This window comes from Hyperolius riggenbachi, chromosome 10, assembly GCF_040937935.1.
Source record: "Hyperolius riggenbachi isolate aHypRig1 chromosome 10, aHypRig1.pri, whole genome shotgun sequence".
Classification (NCBI taxonomy): Eukaryota; Metazoa; Chordata; class Amphibia; order Anura; family Hyperoliidae; genus Hyperolius; species Hyperolius riggenbachi.
The window spans coordinates 86473295-86493962 of record NC_090655.1 but is presented as its reverse complement, the minus strand read 5'-3'; the positions used below and the strand labels follow the sequence as shown (position 1 = coordinate 86493962).

Sequence of the window (20668 nt, the reverse complement as noted above, 5' to 3'; positions counted from 1 at the left end):
GATAAACAGCACACTATGTCAAGGCACTATTGTTTGGACAAGGAGACAAGAAATCATCAACTTTGCCAAGTACTATTTACATCTACACTGGTAACATAACCTAACATATTGGCCCTGATTCATTAGCTTCTCCTAGCCAGGAAATCACAGGAGAGCATAAATCTAGTCTGGGTTTATACTGGAACTGGAGGGATACTGAAAAGCTGGCATAAGCCTTGTACACAGGCGAGATGATCTTCGGAAGAGGCGGTGGTTCGGGTCAGTCATGGCCAAGAATCTAGTGTATGTACAGCTTCCGCCCCAACGTTGTTCAGTTATCTGCCCGGTAAATCACTGACCTTTTAGTAATCCTGTACACTAAAGTATTCAAGATAAAGAACAGAAGACTTGGCACTAGACGCGGCAGGTGGGCTGGAGCCACTGGTGCTGTAGGATACGTGCTGCTCGGATGAGGTAACAATATTCCAAAGGAGAAGAGAGAGAGGCACCGTACCTATATCACACCTTTATTGGGTTCCAATGGACATCACAAGTGGCGGTATGCAGTGGGGGTTAGGTGAGGCCTGACAGCCGTTTCGCGTGCTAACGCGTCATCAGAGGCACTAACCTGTGCCTCTGATGACGCGTTAGCACGCGAAACGGCTGTCAGGCCTCACCTAACCCCCACTGCATACCGCCACTTGTGATGTCCATTGGAACCCAATAAAGGTGTGATATAGGTACGGTGCCTCTCTCTCTTCTCCTTTGTAATCCTGTACACTGACTGAAATTACCCAACTGAGGGTTGAAAACCGCTTACTGGTTAAAGTCGAACTAAACTCAGAACTTTCTCTCCGCTATAAAAGATTGACCACAACGTGTTTTTTTTGGGAGAAAAATCGATTTCTTCAATAAAATTTATGGAAATCATGCAACTCAAATTCACTTTTACACCTGAGTTTTCTCCTAGGCGATATTTTTTCATCTTCAATTAAAAATAACTTTTCAACTAAAAAAGCACCAAAAAGTATTTGAAAAGTACTATTAAAATTGTTGTATGTTCTTGTTTTCTGGTGGCTTAAAGGGAAGGTTCACGGTCCATTAAAAAAAAAATGCTAATCCACTTACCTTGGGCTTCCTCCAGCCCGTGGAAGGCAGGACGTGCCCTTGGCACCGCTCCGCAGGCTCCTGGTCTCCTCCGGTGGCGCACCCGACCTGGCCAGGCCGGCTGCCAGGTCGTGTTTTTCTGCGCTCCAAAATGCGCCTCATGCGGGCGCGCTGACATCATCCGGGCTGTACTGCGCAGGCTCAGTAGTTCTGCGTCTGCGCAGTACAGCCGGAGGAGGTCCGATGAGGTCCGCGTGAGACGCATTTTGGAGTGCAGAGGAGCCCGACCTGGCTGCCGGTCTGGCCAGGTCGGGTGCGCCACCGGAGGAGACCAGGAGCCTGCGGAGCGGTGCAGAGGGCACGTCCAGCCTGCCACGGGCTGGAGGAAGCCCCAGGTAAGTGGATTTGCATTTTTATTTTTTTTTAAAAGGCATTTTATTGGCAAGTTTAAAAATATCAACTTGGAGAAAACTAAGGAGGAAAAGTGAATTGCATATGGGCCCATATGTGGAATGAAGACTTTTCATTGTGTGCTGTGCAAGAGTTTGCGGATGCTTTAAGCAGATTTCCTCGAATGAAATCAGACCAGGCTTTCCTTATATTCTCCAATCACGAGCCTGGAGATTTTCGGTCGAAGAAAAAAAATACTGTTTTATAGGATGACCACCACTTTTATCTGCCAAAACTACTCCTAAGGATATTACACAACTATGGATGATAATGAAGGCACAGAATTCTAACTGAAACTCCAGTTCTGTTAAGACGAATATAATCCTCTCTAAGTTAGCTATGTACCTACCATACTAGGATTTTAGCAAACATTGTTTTACAATCATAGCTTCCTCAGAAGTACAAACACCAACACAAGTCTTCGTAAAGTGAAAAACTAAATTCAAGCATTCAATCTGCTACAATCAGTTCAACACGTAGTCACATACATAATACATACATAAATAAATAAATGCATTTCTCAAGAGCTGACCTCATAACATGTATCAGTGCTGCACGGGTCACAATTTAAATCCTTTTCTTCGAGCAGCAAATAATTAATTCAGGAGGTTGGGTTTCTGTCCATACTATATATCAAGCAACATATTTTACCATGGTTACAAACCAGTGAAATTTAAAGGACAACTATAACGAGAGAGAAAAGAAGGTTGCTATATTTATTTCCTTTTAACCAATGCCAGTTACTTGGCAGCCCTGCTAAACTATTTGGTTGCTTTAGTGTCTGACTCTGAATCACACCTGAAACAGGCATGCAACTAATACAGTCAGATCTGGCAAGGTCAGAAACACTTGAAACACTTGACTTTAAAGTCTGAAATTTCAGAAGTGAGCCGGAGGCGGGGCCGGAGCATCGGTAAGTGGCTGCACGGGCACAGGATGTCTGCGGGGGACCATTAGAAGCCCCGGGTAACTTCAACTCATTTTCCCCCGACCCCCCTACAGTATCCCATTAAATTTGGTGGTTAAACTGACTGGTGGAAGACTGCAGCACTTTCCCATGGGCCAGTACTCCATTCTCAATTTGTTCCCGTGTGTTGCAATCTGCTGTGGAAAACATCCAACCACACACATTGTTGCGAAGAGCAGATTGTGTTGCCATTTGATGAACATCACACCTCAGTTCCGAACTGGCCCATCCAGAAGTCTCTGAAAAGTACTTTACTTTAAAACAGAACTGGATTGAAAATTCTGACATTATCAATAATAAATTGCAGGATATTGACCCTGCCAAATGCCTTTGTCCTGGCACCTTATGCGGATCACCGCAAGATGGATTGTTAAACTGTTTACTCCTTGTGGCCTGAATATAATATTGGTTCTTGTAAGCAATTCTCAGGTGCAGCTCTGTTTGAAAGTCCCCAGGTAGGGTGCTGTGCATACGAATTATTTCCTTTGTTGTGTTTAACAGACTTGCCAGATGGGCAATCCAGATCTGCTGGGTACTCTTACAGGGGATTATCAATATTTGTGTTTTTAATTAACACAAATGTGAAATAATGCAGCCCAGGATTCCTGGCACTGCAATTCAATATGTTCTGCTCTATAATGCGAACCATGGAACGCTCTGTAGAAACTAGGAGGGAGAGGAGGAAAAGTGTATGATCTGTGGGGGAGAAACTGCAAATTGAGCATCTGCCAGCTTTATTTAACAGGTATAAACTTTAATAGCAGCATATAAATATATGGTACCTGGCACTTAACAGTTACTGAGCCAAAATGTGTCAGTTTATCAGACTAGATTAGCCACATGCTTGTTTCAGGTGAGTGATTCAGATCCTACTGATATTGGAATGATCAGCAGGATTGCCAGGAAACTGGTATTGTTTGAAAGGAAATAAATATGGCAGCCTCAATATACCTCTCACTTCAGGTTCCCTTTAAATCTGGTAGTTATTTGTGGCAAACACGTTATCAGTGATTGGATGCAACAACATTATATATTTTAATAAATCTGAGATGTATATAAGAGCTTTATTGATGTAATATACTAACTTTGTTGAAAGTGCTATTAAAAGTTGTTTAACTTATGAATGGTGTTTGCTGGCGTTCGTGTAATAAAATCGCCTGGAAAAAAAGAGCGCAGGATATTGCGGGTAGTAGAATATTGGAAAAATTACTGATATTCTACCACATTCAAATAGTAACATATAGGTAATCTTTACCAATAATTTACTATGACCAAACGAGGCACCTCCTGGCACCCAAATGTCCTCCTGACTATTCAAATCGTGCAACACACTCAATTGCTCACACCCAGCTCTAGCAATTTCCTACCTTTATTTGTTCAGCAGGCGCCTGTCAACCAATCAAGTGCAGTTATACGTCCTTTGCCTGCCGTACCAAATCTAGCAGGAATTGCATAAATTAGTCAGCATTCAGGCGGGAGGCTTTGGTCGGACATAATCATAGATTATGTCACTAGCAGGACCGCCCTGTGCAGGCACTGCTCCCACAGACGCAAATCATGGCTATCGTCATTACCGCAAACGGATGCCCAAATTTCCTCCCAATACCACTAATGGCAGCTATTATCATTGCCACCTATGGCAGCGCCCATCTTACTTAGGGTGCTTCGTGCATCCATTTTTAGTGGTTTGGTTTGCTGTCCTGTAAACCCTATTCAATTCCAATTGCTGCATATGCAACGTTTTGCTTGGTTAGTCTAGAAATGCCATTAACCATTAAAACATTAAAAAAAGTTAATAAATAGGCACTGTCTTCCCCCCAAGCAGCATATTCATAATTGAATTACCGTAACATTACGTTTAAGAAAATAATGCGTATTTAATAAAAAATAAAAAAAAATCTCTGCAACCCACATATTAGTAAAACTACTCATGAATCATTCCATACTGTCGGCAGGTAAACAGAAACTCTCATGCTGATAACTGCTGTAACTGGTCACTAGATTTCTGAATTTTAACACAACCTCCCCAGAGACACACATAAATAACAGAAAAGGATAAAAGTCAATGAATAAAATTATTATTGCTTAGCTTGTATATTCAGAAGGACGCTACACAACACATCAGCCTCATCTATCAAGTGCCAATGAGCATATTCATACGTACTGCGTGATCACATCTAACCTAAAGGCAAGGGCAAACGCCGCTGTCCTGTGCAGCTGAGTGTAAACATTACATCTGTTCCTTGCTGCTGAATTACGTTAAACAGAAGGCAAATCATGCAAGCCATTATGACGTTCTTGCATAAGTGTAGGGAAAAGATGGAGGTAACCTTACTTGCTCGAAAACGCTGTCTCCTTCTTCCACCGCCATTTTCTCCTGCTTACAGTGAAACTTGATAATATGATGGATTAACTCTGCATCCCAAGAGGGAGGAATAAAAAAAAAACAAAGCGTAGTTCCGAAAAGGCAGACTCTACAATTCCATGTGATGTCCCAGAGTCCCAACTCTAGCCTCCACAACATTCACACACTCCACGGAGCACTCTGCATGAGGATTCCTGGCCAGCTTACCATATTTGTAAGCTCCAATCATTCTCTGTATATGTAACCATGATATGTGGAATGCCAAAAATAGCAGTGCAATCAGCTGGCTGCTTCCCTACACTTGTCTGGAAGGACACAGGGCAGGCTTTTGTCATTCAGCTTATCAGCTCTCCAGTCATATGCGGTTTCACTCAACCGATCAATATTTTTCACTGCAGCAGATTTGGTCAAACTAATCACAATCCACCAATAACTTTTGGTTTTGAGAGCTTGCGCAATCGAATTTGGTAGGAAGGAACTCTCCAGCGGAACTTCTTCCAAATTTATGATTTTTTCCTACATTAAGAAGTGCAAAAATTGTCTGTACATTCCATTGATTTGAGTGAGATTAAGCTATCAATCTGATTGCACTGTTCTTTGTGGTCTCAAAAGGATGCTTTAAATTACCATTTATAACTTTTTCAACAATCCTTAAAGAGAACCTGAGGTGGGTTTGTGACATCAATATTAGGACACAGAGGCACATTCTGCATACAATTCTGCACACAATCACCAGCCTCTGTGTCCTTACAGAGTGCCCCCAGGCTCCCCCCGTGCTCTGCTGTCCCCCATTCTAAAAACTGCCAGGCTAGCGACACGCAGATTGTCGCTAGTCTGCTGTTTACCGTCTGCCTGCCACTCACCGTCGCTAGTCTGCCTCCTGTATAGTTCGGCTCCCCTTATGGAGGCGGGGAGGGAAGGGGCAGAGGCGGGGAGCCGTGCTATACAGGAGGCGGGGGAGCGGCTGTGAGTGGCAGTCAGAAGGTAAACAGCAGACTAGAGACAATCTGCGCTGTTACTGCACAACTTGAGCTGCATTCACCGCTGATCTGAGAACTGAACACCCAAAGCTGCCTTCACGGTTTATCTGAGAACTGAATGATGCACAGCATTAGCAGCAGCCCGCTCCTGGATCTGACTCTCTGGAGGAGGGGGGCCAGGGAGTAGAGGAGGTAAATCAGTGGCATGGCACAGCGGGGGGCAGGGGGACACTCTTGAAGGGTGTTCGGTGAGCATTGCCCCAATTTTCCCAGCACCAGCCCTCCTTGCAGATAGGTGTTATTTTCTGAGGATGTCTTATATTTCAAGGGTGCCTGAAATATAAGATAGGGCTTACTTCTGGAGGATGTCTTATTTTAGGGGAAAGACGGTACTATCTTTATTTCTACAGACCTTCTCTAGGTCCTCTACACATTCCAAAAACTCACAGGTAAAGATGTGCAAAAAGTTCACAAAAATTGTGAAAAATGAAAATAAATTTCAAGAAACCAAAATACACTGTCGGCAATGGAGTGAAAAGTAGATATTAAGGTATGCTAGCAGGGCCTTAAGACCCTATTTGGTGCTTCATGACTACCCCTAATTACTGCTGATCTAGTATAACTCTAAAGGGTAACGCCAGCATCACAACGCCAAAAAATGGGTTCATATGACCTGTGGCAGAGTGCGCAGACAGAGCCATATGCATAGCACCACCCCCCCACCCCCACACAGCTCCCATGCCCCCCGCACGCCCTTCGCTGCCCCTCGCCCAGTGACTCACTCCCTGCTGGACAAAAAGTACATCACTGGGATTCCCGGCTTCGCCGTCATATATTTGTTGTTCCGCACATGCGCACCACACTGCCACCAACAAATGTAACATTTCTGTGTCACCCACTGGCTTCCATGCATTCTGCCGCTGCTGTGTCGCCGTGGAAGTCACAGGGTAACGTGCAGGTTGAGAACTTCAGGCACAACACAACGTGGTAAGTGTACTAGACCCCATAGACTTTCTTTGCTGTTGTGTTACCCTGCTTGCAGAAAGGGTAATGCAATGCAAAGAAAGTGGCCTAATGTAAAAGGGGCCTAAGACGTTCAAAGTGCAGAAGTAGTGTTGTGGCATAACGGGTTGCAGTAGGGTAACGTATTACATGTAGCGCTTTACTGCTAAACTCCCACACTAACAGGTATAGTGAAGCATACTTTTCATTGGCTGTATGCTTCACTGTATGCGACACAATGTGGCTGTAATGTGGGGTATCACGTTTTTTCTTTCAGTTGCATTTCTGTTATACAGGGAACACAATGCCCTGCACCACAGTGAAATTAGCCTAATACTTTAAATTCCTAGAAGTGTGTACTATACATGAAAAGACTATTTTACATACCAGATCCGCTTTTCCTTCCATATTTCATTCATAGTAAATTCCATAAAAGATTGAAAACTTAATGTCTCTAATATTTTTATTGGATTAGCCAAGCACACTGTTAGTATGCAAAAATAATCTTCTGAAGTGTTAATCTGGATCTACCTTGTAAGATTAATGAAAGTGTATAATATTCTTACTTGGTGGAATATTACACAGAAACCCGATTATGGATTTTCTGGATTAACCACTGAAGTGTTATTCTCTACCACAAAGAATTCACAGGATTCTCACAGGATTTAAAGCAAACTACAACTAAAATCCAGTAAAGAAAATAGCCAGTTATGTAGTAAAGTCTCAAGAGTGGAAATTGACTACCATATAAAATGTCATCAGTTTGAGGCTGGATTCACAGTATTCCGTTACCGCAGTTATGCAGTGAGTTAGAATAATGCGATCAGTTACAAAACAGTACTGTGAACAGCCCCATTGAACTGTATGGGCAGTGAGTTGACAGGCCGAATTATTCTGCAAAGCAACTGAGCAATGTAAACTAGCCCTAAAAATTCAGAGGACTATGCAGGTACTGCACCCTACTCCTGGATCTCTCTGCAAGGACAGCTCATCAGGTCCAAGATGCCAATCACTGAATCTCTGTACTGCCACTGTTCACAAAGTATTTTTCTAAACTGATACGGTTTATACCTTGTAACCTGAAATCAGAATTAAAAAAATCCCTTCCAGTACATATGTATAAATGCATAGCAGACAAGGTATATATATATATATATATATATATATATATATATATATATATTTATATATATATATATATAGACTGACTGACTTCATCCCTTTATCAGTACATAAAGCTGATCGGTTCAGCAGCACAGCATATTGGGACCTGACAAGGTCGATAACCAATACAGCACACTACTCCATTCAAGGGAACCTAAACTAGGAGGGATATGGATATTTCCTTTTTAACAATACCAGTTGCTTGGCAGTGCTGCTGATCTCTTTGCTGCAGTAGTGGCTGAATCACAACCCTGAAACAAGAATGCAGCTAATCCAGTCAGACTTCAGTCAGAGCACCTGATCTGCATGCTTGTTCAGGGGCTGTAGCTAAAAGTATAGAGACACAGGATCAGCAGGAGAGTTGCCAGGTTCTTTAGTTTCCAGAGTAATTGAGAATATTATTGAAGCTGGCAATAGGGATGGTCAATGAGATGCAAATAATTTTGAGTTGATGCAGCATTATGCAAATTTTGTACGCACATTTATGCAGCCTGAACATGAACTAATCAAATCCTGCTAAGGTAAAAATTGATTGGTCCATTTTCAAGCTGCATACATTTTCATACAAAATTTGCATAATCATGCATCAACTCAAAATGATTAATTGCATCTCATTGACCATCCCTAGCTGGCAAGGCAGGATTTAAGGATTTACACTTTTTCCGTCCCTTGGCTGACTTTCTTGTAGCTCCCATTCCATGTGCATCATCCATGCACAGCAACTCCATGTTTTGGTCCCAATTTGCAGCCTCCCTTTTGCAGCAACCTTTACTACATGTTCCCCTCCCCCCCCCCCCCCCCCCGCAACAGCCAATCAGAACCTGTGCTTTTGTGGCCTATCCAAAAATCAGGTTAGAATGCACAGATTGAGTGCTATGGTCCTATTTTCACACCAATAACCATGTTACTATAGGAGTACAGCTCTCCATCCAGTCCAGCAGATACACCAACTGGAATTGCCTTGCATTAATAACCAATGCATGTTTATAGCACTAACATTAAATTATATATATATATATATATATATATATATATATATATATATATATATATATATATATATATTAGAGCATGTATCTTCCTGGAACGCGTTTCTACATCAGCTAATAGCCTTGGACACCAGAGAAAAGGACAGGCCCTGGAGCTAAAGACACGAGCAGAGAATTAATGATAACCATGGAGAATGGAAAGGACCTGCTCTACACTTCACTGGAAATGCAACCTCATTATATACCTTAATTATTCAACTGTAAAACTCAAACCATGGTCTTCCGCTGAATAGATGTCAATGCTTTAAATCTTAATACCGTACATGAATATCTCACAGCATTGCGGTGTTCGGTCAGCCGTATACGAGTCAGGTCAGCTGCTTCTCTGGAAAGAGCTAGCCATGATTTCTGTCATTTTCATAAATCAGATACATTAGGAAATGATAGCCACAGAACAAAAGATGACAGGTGAAAAAGATTCGGCCAAAATCATGTCATTTTCTTTAAAAACTGGCACACCCTTGAAAAAAAAAATCCCTCCAAGAGTCTTCAGATGCAGAAGATCTACTGCAGTGACGTGCATCCCCTGATCCCGTACAACTTGTGCTGTTCACTGAGCTGAACAATGTCCACACTTTGATTAGGTTAGATTATGATTTTAGGCATTTTTGATACTCTATAGCTAGCTACCCGTTTCAGTCAGCTGCTTGATTTTTGTAAAGGGAATGGACAGTTTCTGAGGCTTTATGCACTGCTCGTCAACTAACAGCACAAGTTAAATAGGCCACACAAGTGTCACCCAATACCACTATCAGTTGCTTAAAGAGCCCTCAAAACCCACCTCTTTATGATGGCCTACCCACCTCCTACCACACAGTAACTCTCTACTGAATATTTAACAGCCCACCTAGTGTTCCCACCCCACCCTTTAGATTGTAAGCCTCTGGCAGGGTCCTCCATTCCCTAGTGTAATCTACAGGAGCATGTGCTCCTGTCCTATGACAGTCTGTACTTGTATTACTGGGCCTACCTAACCAGCCCATATTGCATGATCATGTCTTTTGTACAATTTGCATGTATAACTTTGCTCTATGTTATATAACCTTGTTATGTCGGTCATGCTTGTATCATTGTATATATTTATTGTCCAGCGCTGCGTAATATGTTGGCGCTTTATAAATACAATAAATAATAATAATAATAATAAAAAGAGCTGTACCCCCCTACCCATGATCACTACTACTGCTGCTCTAATACTTCCTTCACTCCCCCCCCCCCCCCCCCACTGGATGACCAGAGTGGGGATCATCAGAATGCCGAGTTGATGTGTATGTGTATGCGCACGTGCATGTGTAAGCATGAACATTCATCCTCGCTCATCTCAGTAATTTACTACCCCATAACAAAGACATGCTCTCATGAGCACTTCATGGTTTTCTGCAAGAGCTAGTCTAATCAAACGTGTGTCTCTAAAGAGAACCTGCGACCCGTCAAGTCAATATTTTTTCTTTACTAACTATTCACAGTCTATCTTATACTCTGCTCACATGCTGCTGTGGTCTGTAGCAGCCTTTATGCCGAAGCAAATATGTCCCTGCCTCTAGCAAGTGAATGGGGGGAGGATTATAATGACATTGCTGAAAGGTATGTGGCATGCATGGAGACACCAGCTCTTATCTGCGTAGATTAAGACAGAGAATCCATTACCCCATAGGCTAACAGCGCTATACATATCAGTGATATAGTATTTATATCATAGATCTATAACACTTTTCTCTTCACTGCTGAAAAGATTTTCTCAGACCAAACCTGTCTTGTTACAAAAGTCATAAAGACAGTCTTTCTATTAAGTTACAAAGGCCGTCCTTATAGCTTTAACACTTCCTATATGCGTATGTATAAATGTGTCTGTTTTGCCTCTTATTTTTATTGTGGGCATTACAAGTGCATTTATTGCCGTAAATATTGAAATTCATACATTTTCTCAAAAATTGCAGTATACCGTGCTGTGAAAGAGGGATTGTCAGCTTCAACATTAAATTCCATTTACCCAGCGCTCTATGTTCATTATGCTGCCAGGAATATCACTCTGCATTGCAAGCACTGCAATCTATTCAGAAATCTTTCTGCTGTAATACATCTTATCTGTCAGCCTGGCTCTATTTGGTTAATTGCAAAGGGAAGCTTGACACCACCCCTCCCACACTCCTGCTCCTCACTGATTGGCTGAGGGCAGTTCAGTGAGAAGCTGCTGAAACCTGACCCATGCTTGTGCTCACATGTTTACAAAGCAAGCTAGCTATGACAGAGCAGATTCAAGGAGAAAAAAAAAAGTAAGGGAGGAAATTGCATCAGGATTGGCTTCAGTCAAAGGGAAACAATATGGCAAATGCCAGGAACAGAATTATCTTTTTTTACTATATAAAATTCACTGAAATCCAAAACATGGACAGTACAATACATCTTTAATGTAAGTAGTTAACATATATATATATAAATATATATATATATATATATATATATATATTCATTATTTTATTTATTTATTGTATTTATAAAGCGCCAACATATTACGCATATATATATATATATATATATATATATATATATATATATATATATATACACACATATATACACACACATATATATATATATATATATATATATATATATATATATATATATATATATATATATATATATATATGAGATTTTTTTTCTTTTTTTTCCCCTGGCATAGTATGGCTGATCCTGAAGCTAAAAAGTGCAACATAAAAAAAGCACAAAGGTGCAAATTGAAAGTGATTATGATTTTGCAATGAAAGTTTGCAAAAAGGGCAGGGGACATCAATTTTCATGTTAAAACAACATTCTGTTTATATGCAAGAAACAGGCTTTTTAGAAAAAAAAGGAGGGGGGGGGGGTATGTTTAGCTGTTCAAAACATTATCCAGAAATAAGTAATTTGCAATGACAAATGTAGCGTGTTAGCGTGATCATTTGGGAAAGCACGTTACCGCTCATCAGTCACTACACCCTTTTACTGTGGTACATTCACATACCCCAAAGAGTTAATTTCTGAAACGCTTACAGCGTGAGGCAGGAGAGCTGGGGTGTGCTGTGTCTCACTTCTAATGTCACCGCTTTTCATGTAAGAGAACATGGTTTAAATCACTGCATGTCATTCCTGTAACCTTTATCCAAGACACCAAAAATAGACTTCAGAGCCATGCAGGAAAGCTGCAGGACGGGGATGGGCAGCACTGAACTAAATAACAAAAGCAATATTACTATTCAAAGAGAAATTCAGGGCAAAAGCTGGCTATTATTCTACCTCCTATAGATTCTTTAAATCTAAGGCTCAGTCACAAGAGTGTCCATAGTCCAGTGTAGGTGCTCAGTAGAAAAAGTTGCTTTTATCTATGTATAATTTCCTTATGACAAATAAATCACTATTAAATACCCTTCCAGGAGTCCAGACAATGGCTGCTTCCGGTACCGCAGACTGTCACCACAGCCTGCTGCAGGTTTCTCAAAGGTCAGTCTCTGCCCCAACTCTTGTTTAATAAGCAAGATGATGCAGTCCAAGTAGCCTCATCCTGGATTTTTGAGACAGGATTTTTAGCCTAGTTTGCATAAAATGGTAACATACATGAGTATAAAGTGACATTGGCCTCAACTCAGTTGTTACCATGGTGATAAGGCATGTAGTATTCAGGAAACATTTTACCTCAGGCAAACCTAAAGTTAACTCTTCTGCCTTTAAGTTAACTCTCCAATCCTTAAAATAACTACAGAGTTAATTAACTGCATGTGAAAATAACTACAGAGGAGGTACATTAACTACAGAGGAGATAACTTAAGGAATGAAGAGATAAGGTAACTCTCACTGTGTGGAGGTAAGTTTTCTCTTGCCTTATTATCTCCAGCATGATCTTAGTTAATTGAGGCCATTGTAGGTTTAAAGCTCTACCTGGAAATTAATTCCAGAAAACGAATCAATCATTATACACCCCCTGAGCTTAGATTCCCACTTGAACCAGACCTTTAACGGCAATATGGCAGCTTCTACAGCTGACTAAACTGCAGCAGTGACGTAAGCCAAATGAACCAATAGACCGGGCGGTTCTGCGACGGTAAACAATAGCCGTGGCACTCTTCACTTAAATGCTGTCTATTCAGATGAATAGAAAGGCGTCGGTAGTGACTTACCGCCGTTTACTGTTTGCGCAAAGGCCGTGTTTTGTCATCATCTACCCAGTGCTTAGCCGATCCTAGAACCAACAGGTTGCCTTCAGGATCGTTTACCACCACGCTTCAGTGTCCCCCGCGGGGTTGAAATGCAGGCAAGGAAGCGGACAAATGCTTTTCTGCATGCTTGCAAAAAAGCATTTGAAACAAGACACCAGGCTGCTGTGGGCAGCTGGTTCAGGCATTTATCTGAACCAGCACATACATTGCAGATCCAAAGCTTCAGAAGCTTAGTGTGCTAATGTCCCAGAGGTTTCATGCCTAAATAGCAAAGGGGAATCCAATACTGATGTCACGGCACCTAAGTCCAAGGCAACAAAACCTTAATATCTGCAGCGTGAATGTTTTATTGCAGTATACTCTGTAGCTGAAATCAGCGGTTTAATTTGTTATTGTCATAGCAACCAAAATTAATGTCAGATGCTCTGCAAAGAAGGGAAAACATGAAATGCAGATGTAAAAGACAACCTGGAATAGCACACATCTATTAATCAGCAAAATGAATAAACAATTCAACAAATGAATAAACGCATCTAAAACAATCAAACTAAAATCGTGCTAATGAAAGGTTTTTTGACACATACAGGTTTGGTCAGCAGAACGTGCACAATGGTGACCTTGCTTGTCGGCAGACAGCAAGGAAGGGAGCTCTTTTCAACTACTTTTTGGTATTTTCTCAATTGCAGTAAACTGAAAAGTTATTTTGAACAGAAGAAAAAAATATCTTCCCAAAGACAACTTTGGAGGAAAAGTGAATTGAGTAAGGGCCATAGTATGCTCTCCATCATCCCATATGTCTTGTTAGCACTGTGCTGCCTGCTAGGAGCTCAGAGTCTTACTTCATACCTTCTGTCCCAGATTACATCATTTGTGTCACAGCCAGTGCCGGTTCTAGACTTTTTGCTGCCTGAGGCAAACTTATCAGGATGCGCCCCTCCCCCCATTCAGAGTGATCGCACAGCACCCAACAATTTACTCAATCAGCAAGGGAGTGTATGCAACAACTTGAGACATGACACGCTGCAACTCAACACAATAACACACTGGCTGGCTGCGAGTCTGTGACAAACAAACTGCTCACCCTCAGCCAGTCGCCATCCTCCATTTCTCCTTAGTCAGGACAGCAGTGCCACCTCCTCCCTTCTCCTGCGCAAATCAAATGAAACACTGCTGCTCTCCTGTCTCCCCCTCCCTCAATCACTGTCAGACTCCTCACACAGCACAACAATCTGCTTTTCCCCAATGATGACCTCTTCACGCTCTCCTCTCGCTCCTCCTCCTTCTCTGACTGCATGCTGTAAGTGTAAACACAGTATAAACATGCTGTCCCAGTAATCTCCGCACCTGATGCAAGTGTTTCACCTTGCTTCATGAGAGAACCAGCCCTGGACACAGCTGACTGAGACCCCCCATGCAGTCTCAAGCACCACACATGTTCACACTACTTCTGCTGCTGGACCATTTCACACATTTCAATATCAACCTCCCTTGGAGCTATTATTTTATTCCTGTGTGGATTACAACAAGCAAACCAAAGCTGCAAGGTAAGTGGCCAACCAACTCCCAGACGCAATTCCCAATCTGTTTAATGATAATAGATGCAGAAAGGCCATGGTGAGCAAGTAAAGTATTCCTAGCAGAGGCGGCAAGGAAACAAGCTCGCTGATGTTCTGCCGAGAGGTTTTGGCTTGCAATTTGCTGCTGCAGTTGTTTTTTTAGATTCTCTTTAATTTAGTTCATCATGTGAATCAATGTTTTATGAGAGTATTAACTGTGATTGTATCACCAAAAGCACTGAACTGTGAAAGAATGATTAGAGCGCACAAAAGGACAACTGTGCATGAATACTAACCCAATTCACATTGCTCTCTGCAAAGGCTTTTAACGGTAACAGATTTTGGCTGCATGTAAGTCTGCCTTTAAAACCTACAGAAGAGGGTCCTTAGGAGATCAGTACAAAGACCACGGAAATGGAATCTGAAGTGAAAATAAACATATGACAATGATTGGTATGTGTACTACAGCTAAGAAATAGAACATCAATAGCGTATATATGAGTGTCATACTGTTTCCAGTACATGAAGAGTTAAGAAACTTCAGTTATCTGTCTACAACGCTACAGTGCTGTTTTCTGAAGCATTTATACACTGAAGAATCAGTGAAAGACAATTTCAGATAAGATTTTACTGATTTGTATCACTATCTGCATTGTGTGGTGTATCTTATTGCCTGTATTGTTGTATCTTGTCTATTACCTGTATTGTGCTGTCACCCCTGTTATCATTGTCTGTAATCCTATTTATTGTACAGCGCTGCGTAATAGGTTGGTGCTATATAAATTCAATAAATAATAGTAATAATAATTTAGGCACTGTAGGGGTTAAGTTTCCAAGTCAATATCCCTGCACCGAAATCACACAGACCACATGATCAGTAAGCTGGCCTTAGATGGCAAAAAACAAAACAAAAGCACCTGATTATAGAGAACGCTAACAGAACCTGATGTGTAAAAAAACCCAAAAAAACGAATTGCAGTTTACTATAGCACAGCCGTACAGATCATTCTGTACACAAACAACCATAGGAACAGCAGCAGCAGCAGCGAGAAATGCACAGCACTGCTAGTGTCAGCAGGACGTTATTAGTAAAGAAGAGGCAGCCAGGGGGTCATCACTTCTTTTTAAAGGAGAAAAATCACATTAGAATTTCTGTATTGACGTAGGCACACTTTGGGTCTCCCCCCTTTCAATATTGCTGCAGTCTTGTATGCACCCGTCTTGATAAACCAGTCCCATTAGGACTCATTCACAAACATATTTAAGCGCATGATAAAAACGTATGCATTGATGCGCGTTTCATAACGCGTTTCAGTGTGTTCTGGTGCGTGTTTTTTTTAAGTGGACCTGAACTCTTGAGCAGGACAGGAAGAAAACAAAGAGAAACGCACCCTGTATGTATTTAGAGAGTACCTAGCAATGCGCTGTGAAAAGCGTACAGCAACGTCCCTAGTGTGAACGAAGTTACAGTATTTTGTTACCCAATCGCCAAGTCCCCCTACAACCTAAACTAAAATTATTTTAAACAAAAAAGAAAAATAAGACAAAAAAAATAAATAAAAGGAAATGATGTAAACAGTATCTACCACCAGACAAACAAAATGTAAAGTATGTAATCAAGGTGGCCTGTCATCTCCAAACAGGAACTCCATAGTAAATCAATATCAGTCCAATAAGTCCCAGATGCACTAGTGGCAAGTGTCCAGCAAGTACATCTGGTGAGTTTGTGCGAGTTGCTCTGACATAGAACTGCCAAATATAGAATTATCCGCATCACCGGCGTCACACGCTGCACCACGGTCAACTAGAATCAGAGGGATGGAGCGCCACTGACCTGATTTACAACACAGAGATGGAAAACGCCAAGAATTCCTATTACAGTAAAAGAAAGCTATTCAGTCAGTGTGCTCCTCCTGCTTCCAATGCTCTCTCTCCCTCACAATATGATAGATCGCTCATAGACAGTGCAGGACATGCCCTGCAGTCTACACGCAGTGACATAGAAGTCTCTGCAGTATTGTCAATGTCATGGAGCCTCCAGCGCTGTATTCACGGTCATATGGACTGAGCGTCCTGCCTACGGTGCTTCAAGACATCCTGCGCCCTACAGGAATAGCTGAGAATCTGGCCTCTGCCTGAGACCTATGGCAAATACAGAAACTTACACAAGATAAACCCCGCCATTCTATGTGTCATGTCAATTGGAAATAATTGTATCTAATGATAGCTGCATGTCAGTAAACACATCCAGGTAGGTTCTTATGGTTATGTTAAACACACTACCTAGATAGTGTACGCTGGATGAGAGGCGTATGTAACATCATTGCACAAAATTCAACTACAGCTATATGCAAATGAGGTTTACTTGTATTAATGCAAACAAATGCTCGTCAGTTGCTAGGAAGTGTTACTTCTTAAAGGGAACCCGAGGTGAGAGAGATATGGAGGCTGCCGTATTTATTTCCTTTTAAACAATACCAGTTACCTGGAAGTCCTCCTGATCCTTTGTCTCTAATACTTTTAGCTATAGACCCTGGACAAGCATGCCGCAGATTAGGTACTCTGACTCGGCTGACTCAGGTTTTGATGGCCTAGCCATATGCTTGTTCCAGGGTTTTGACTTGGGCACTACTAAAGCCAGAAGATCAATAGGGCTGCCAGGCTACTGGCATTGTTTACAAGGAAATTAAATTGGCACCCTTCATATCCTTCTCACCTCAGGTTCCCTTTAAAGTGGCAAATCCACAAAGAAAAGGACCTAAACTCTGGCGAAGGACAGAAGGAAAGCATAGAGGCATGCACCCTGTATGTATTTAGAAAGTTTAGCCAGTTTAATTCCCTCTCATTTGTGTCTAATCACAAGTCGTAATCTGATCTCTACCTTGAGTCACATGACTGCCATGACAGAGATGGCAGATAAGCTCATTTGAAAGCACAGGCAGTTAACAATGTATCTTCCATGAATTAGGAAGTAGAAACAGTGTAGATTTATTTTAGGATTTGTATCAGCTGTAACAAAGAAATGTTTTTCTTTTTCTTTAAAGGTTATTATGCTGTATTATTATGCTGTTGTGTTTCTTTTAGAGCAGAGAGTAAGTTCTGAGTTCAGGTCTGCTTTGATACAGAAGGAATTTACATACCAATCCGATTATGCCACACACGTTATCTTGTATGAGAAACTCAGCGCTATGCCGCTATATGGGGCTAAACGTGGCCATTCCCCAAATGTGGAGTAGTGCAGGTAGTGCTGTTATAATTACCTGATTGGGTGCGCTGCTGACCGGAAGGCGGAGGAAATCAGCATACAGCGTGGCTCCCGGGAGGAGGAGGAGACCCGATGCAGCACACCCCATGAGGTAAATATAACAGTTCTCCCTACCGTACATACTCAAATATAAACAGATCTGAGCATACACCGTGGTACTTCAAGAAAGAGAACACACCAATCTTCCTCTGTGTTTTCTGGATTCCTACCACATCTTAAAGATCGAAGCATAAGTCAATTGTATAACGTTCCCCCCCAATGCCCCCCCCCCCCCCCTCACGCACGGTCTCCAAAAACTGATGGAGAGAGCCAATACTCCAATATAGGTATTAGATTGCGAGTTCCTCTGAGGACACTCAGTGACATAACTATGTGCTTACTATAGTACTGCAGAAAGTGGCAGTGCTATATATTTAGAAAATATGAATTCTGCCTACATAAACAAGTTTGAAGATGTGTATGTAAACTGGGTGCATGTCAATGGGTCTGAACAACAATGCAATGCATTCGATAATATATATCGCTAATTTTCATAGTTTTGTATCCCTCCAATATGTTTTGTTTGTGCATTTTTAAATAAAACTGATTTAACCAGAAACTGAAAACAAGTGTTGACTAATTTCACATATAGTAAATCTACTGTTAATTTTTCTGTTGACCAATTACTTTACACTAGTTTACATTCTCCCAGACTGAGCACCCTTATTTGAACTGCATTTAACGTCAGTCTATAGTCGCATTGGTGTGCGATTTGCAGTGGGATTTTATGTGCGTTTTAAAATCGCACCGTTTCTTTTACTGCATACTGTATGCAATTTGCATATAGTGCTTTCCAAACAGCAGTGGGTACATTGTAGAAGCACAATTTTAAAACCGAGCACAAACAGCATCTTGTCTACTATCAGTGTGCAGGTGAAGAATAAAGGTGGCCATACACTAATAGATTTCCACCAGATTCGACCATCCGACAGATTCAGGTCAGATCAAATCTGACCGGATCTATCTGATGTATGAAACACACTAGGAACAGATTTCTAAACCTTTTGAAAATCTATTGAACCGCAGTGTTGCTCGGTTTGATCTAGTGCAACGATATGTATCGCTCTGCCGCCGATTGGCCTAGATTTTCCATCCAGACCAGTCAAGCTATTTGACCAATTTCTCCTGGGAATTGATCTGTTGATTGATAAGGAGGCCTGTTACATCGATAGCAGATTCAATCAGTGCAAGCGAATCGGTCATGCATTGACGGGAGAAATTGATGAGTGTATTATGGCCACCATAAGAGGCCAGGAAATACTCATGCACTTCTAATATCTGCCAGGAGATGGTGCACCTGAGCCCACAAAAAACAAACCATGAAGAGACAAGGAAGCTACAGAGGATGCCAGGGGGAACTGACTGACTCAACATGGTGGAGCCTGGTAAATGAGGGATGGTCCCAAGACAGTCATGCTATCAGGGCCGGGCCGAGGCATAGGCTGGAGAGGCTCCAGCCTCAGGGCGCAGTGTAGGAGGGGGCGCACAATTCATTCAGCTGTCATTCCTAATTGTGTTTGAAGCAGAAAGAAATATGAAAAGGAGATACATGGAAGTGACTACAAGCCAGATAACTAGAGATTAAGGTGTTGGGGACCCTGGGGCGCCTCTAAGTCTAATAGCAATCAGTATGTGACGGCTGGGGTGGGAGGGATGGAGGGGCGCACTTTGGTGTCTCAGCCTTGGGTGCTGGAGGACCTTGTCCCAGCTCTGCATGCTATGACCACAGATCAGGAACAATCCACTGAAATAAGAAGGCTACTTTTAGTGAGGAATCCCAATACTAATTACATTCATATTGTAAGATGGTGGGCACAATATAGTCTACTTCTAAAACTGCTCTGGGTATTGGGCTCTCACTATATAGAATAGCATACAATAATCTCAAATCTATTCTTTTTTTTTTAAATCGCAGTCAAGGTATTCTAATTGGCATGAGGCGATGTTGCCTGTTACACACATTAGCATATGATTACCCAGCAGATGGTGGAAGCCTGCTACATGTGTTTGTATCACAATTAGCAGTGACTTAACTGGATTTCATTATGATAGAAGGAGAGGGACCTCTTTAGGTCCTCCTGGGTGCAGCACATGACTGTTGTAAGCCAGTACAATTAGCACATCTGCATCCAGGCACACTGAGGGTAATATAGGGTGGAATGGGAGGCCCACAAACAGCCTCATTTATGGAAACGGCATGAAACGAGTCCGTGTGGGTCACAATTTAATTTATTTTCAAACGTGTTCCAGAAACAAAATAATAGCTGCAAACAAAACGATCACAACGGGCAGCACAACACACATCCCCCTCTCCACTTTCTTTTAATAAATCAGGTCAAAGTAGCTTGGATATGGATTACAAAGGAATTCATATGCTGGACTGCTGACATCTTTGTTTAATATAGGACTGCATTGAAAACAGCAAACTTTTTTTGTTGTTGTCTTTCCTGCCTCAACACTCAGCCCAGCTGTATGACTTTATACACAGGCTGCACGCTTACAGCAAATTAAAGGACAGCTGAAGTGAGAAGCATATGGAGGCTGCCATATTT

At 41.8% G+C, this 20668-nt stretch overlaps 1 protein-coding gene across 34 annotated transcripts in view; it reads right to left on the bottom strand.

The window, feature by feature from the left end:
- The window catches only part of ANK3 (ankyrin 3), an 825851-nt gene that overhangs the window by 321631 nt on the left and 483552 nt on the right, over positions 1–20668 (bottom strand). For 28 of the 34 annotated variants that reach the window (XM_068258465.1, XM_068258464.1, XM_068258476.1 and 25 more), the window contains exon 1: positions 4839–4889. The exons of the other annotated variants lie outside the window; for them this stretch is intronic. In XM_068258465.1, the coding sequence (XP_068114566.1) occupies positions 4839–4874 (36 nt within the window). In that variant the 5' untranslated portion in view covers positions 4875–4889. Of the gene's footprint in view, positions 1–4838; positions 4890–20668 lie in introns of those variants that run through there. 34 annotated transcript variants of the gene reach the window in all.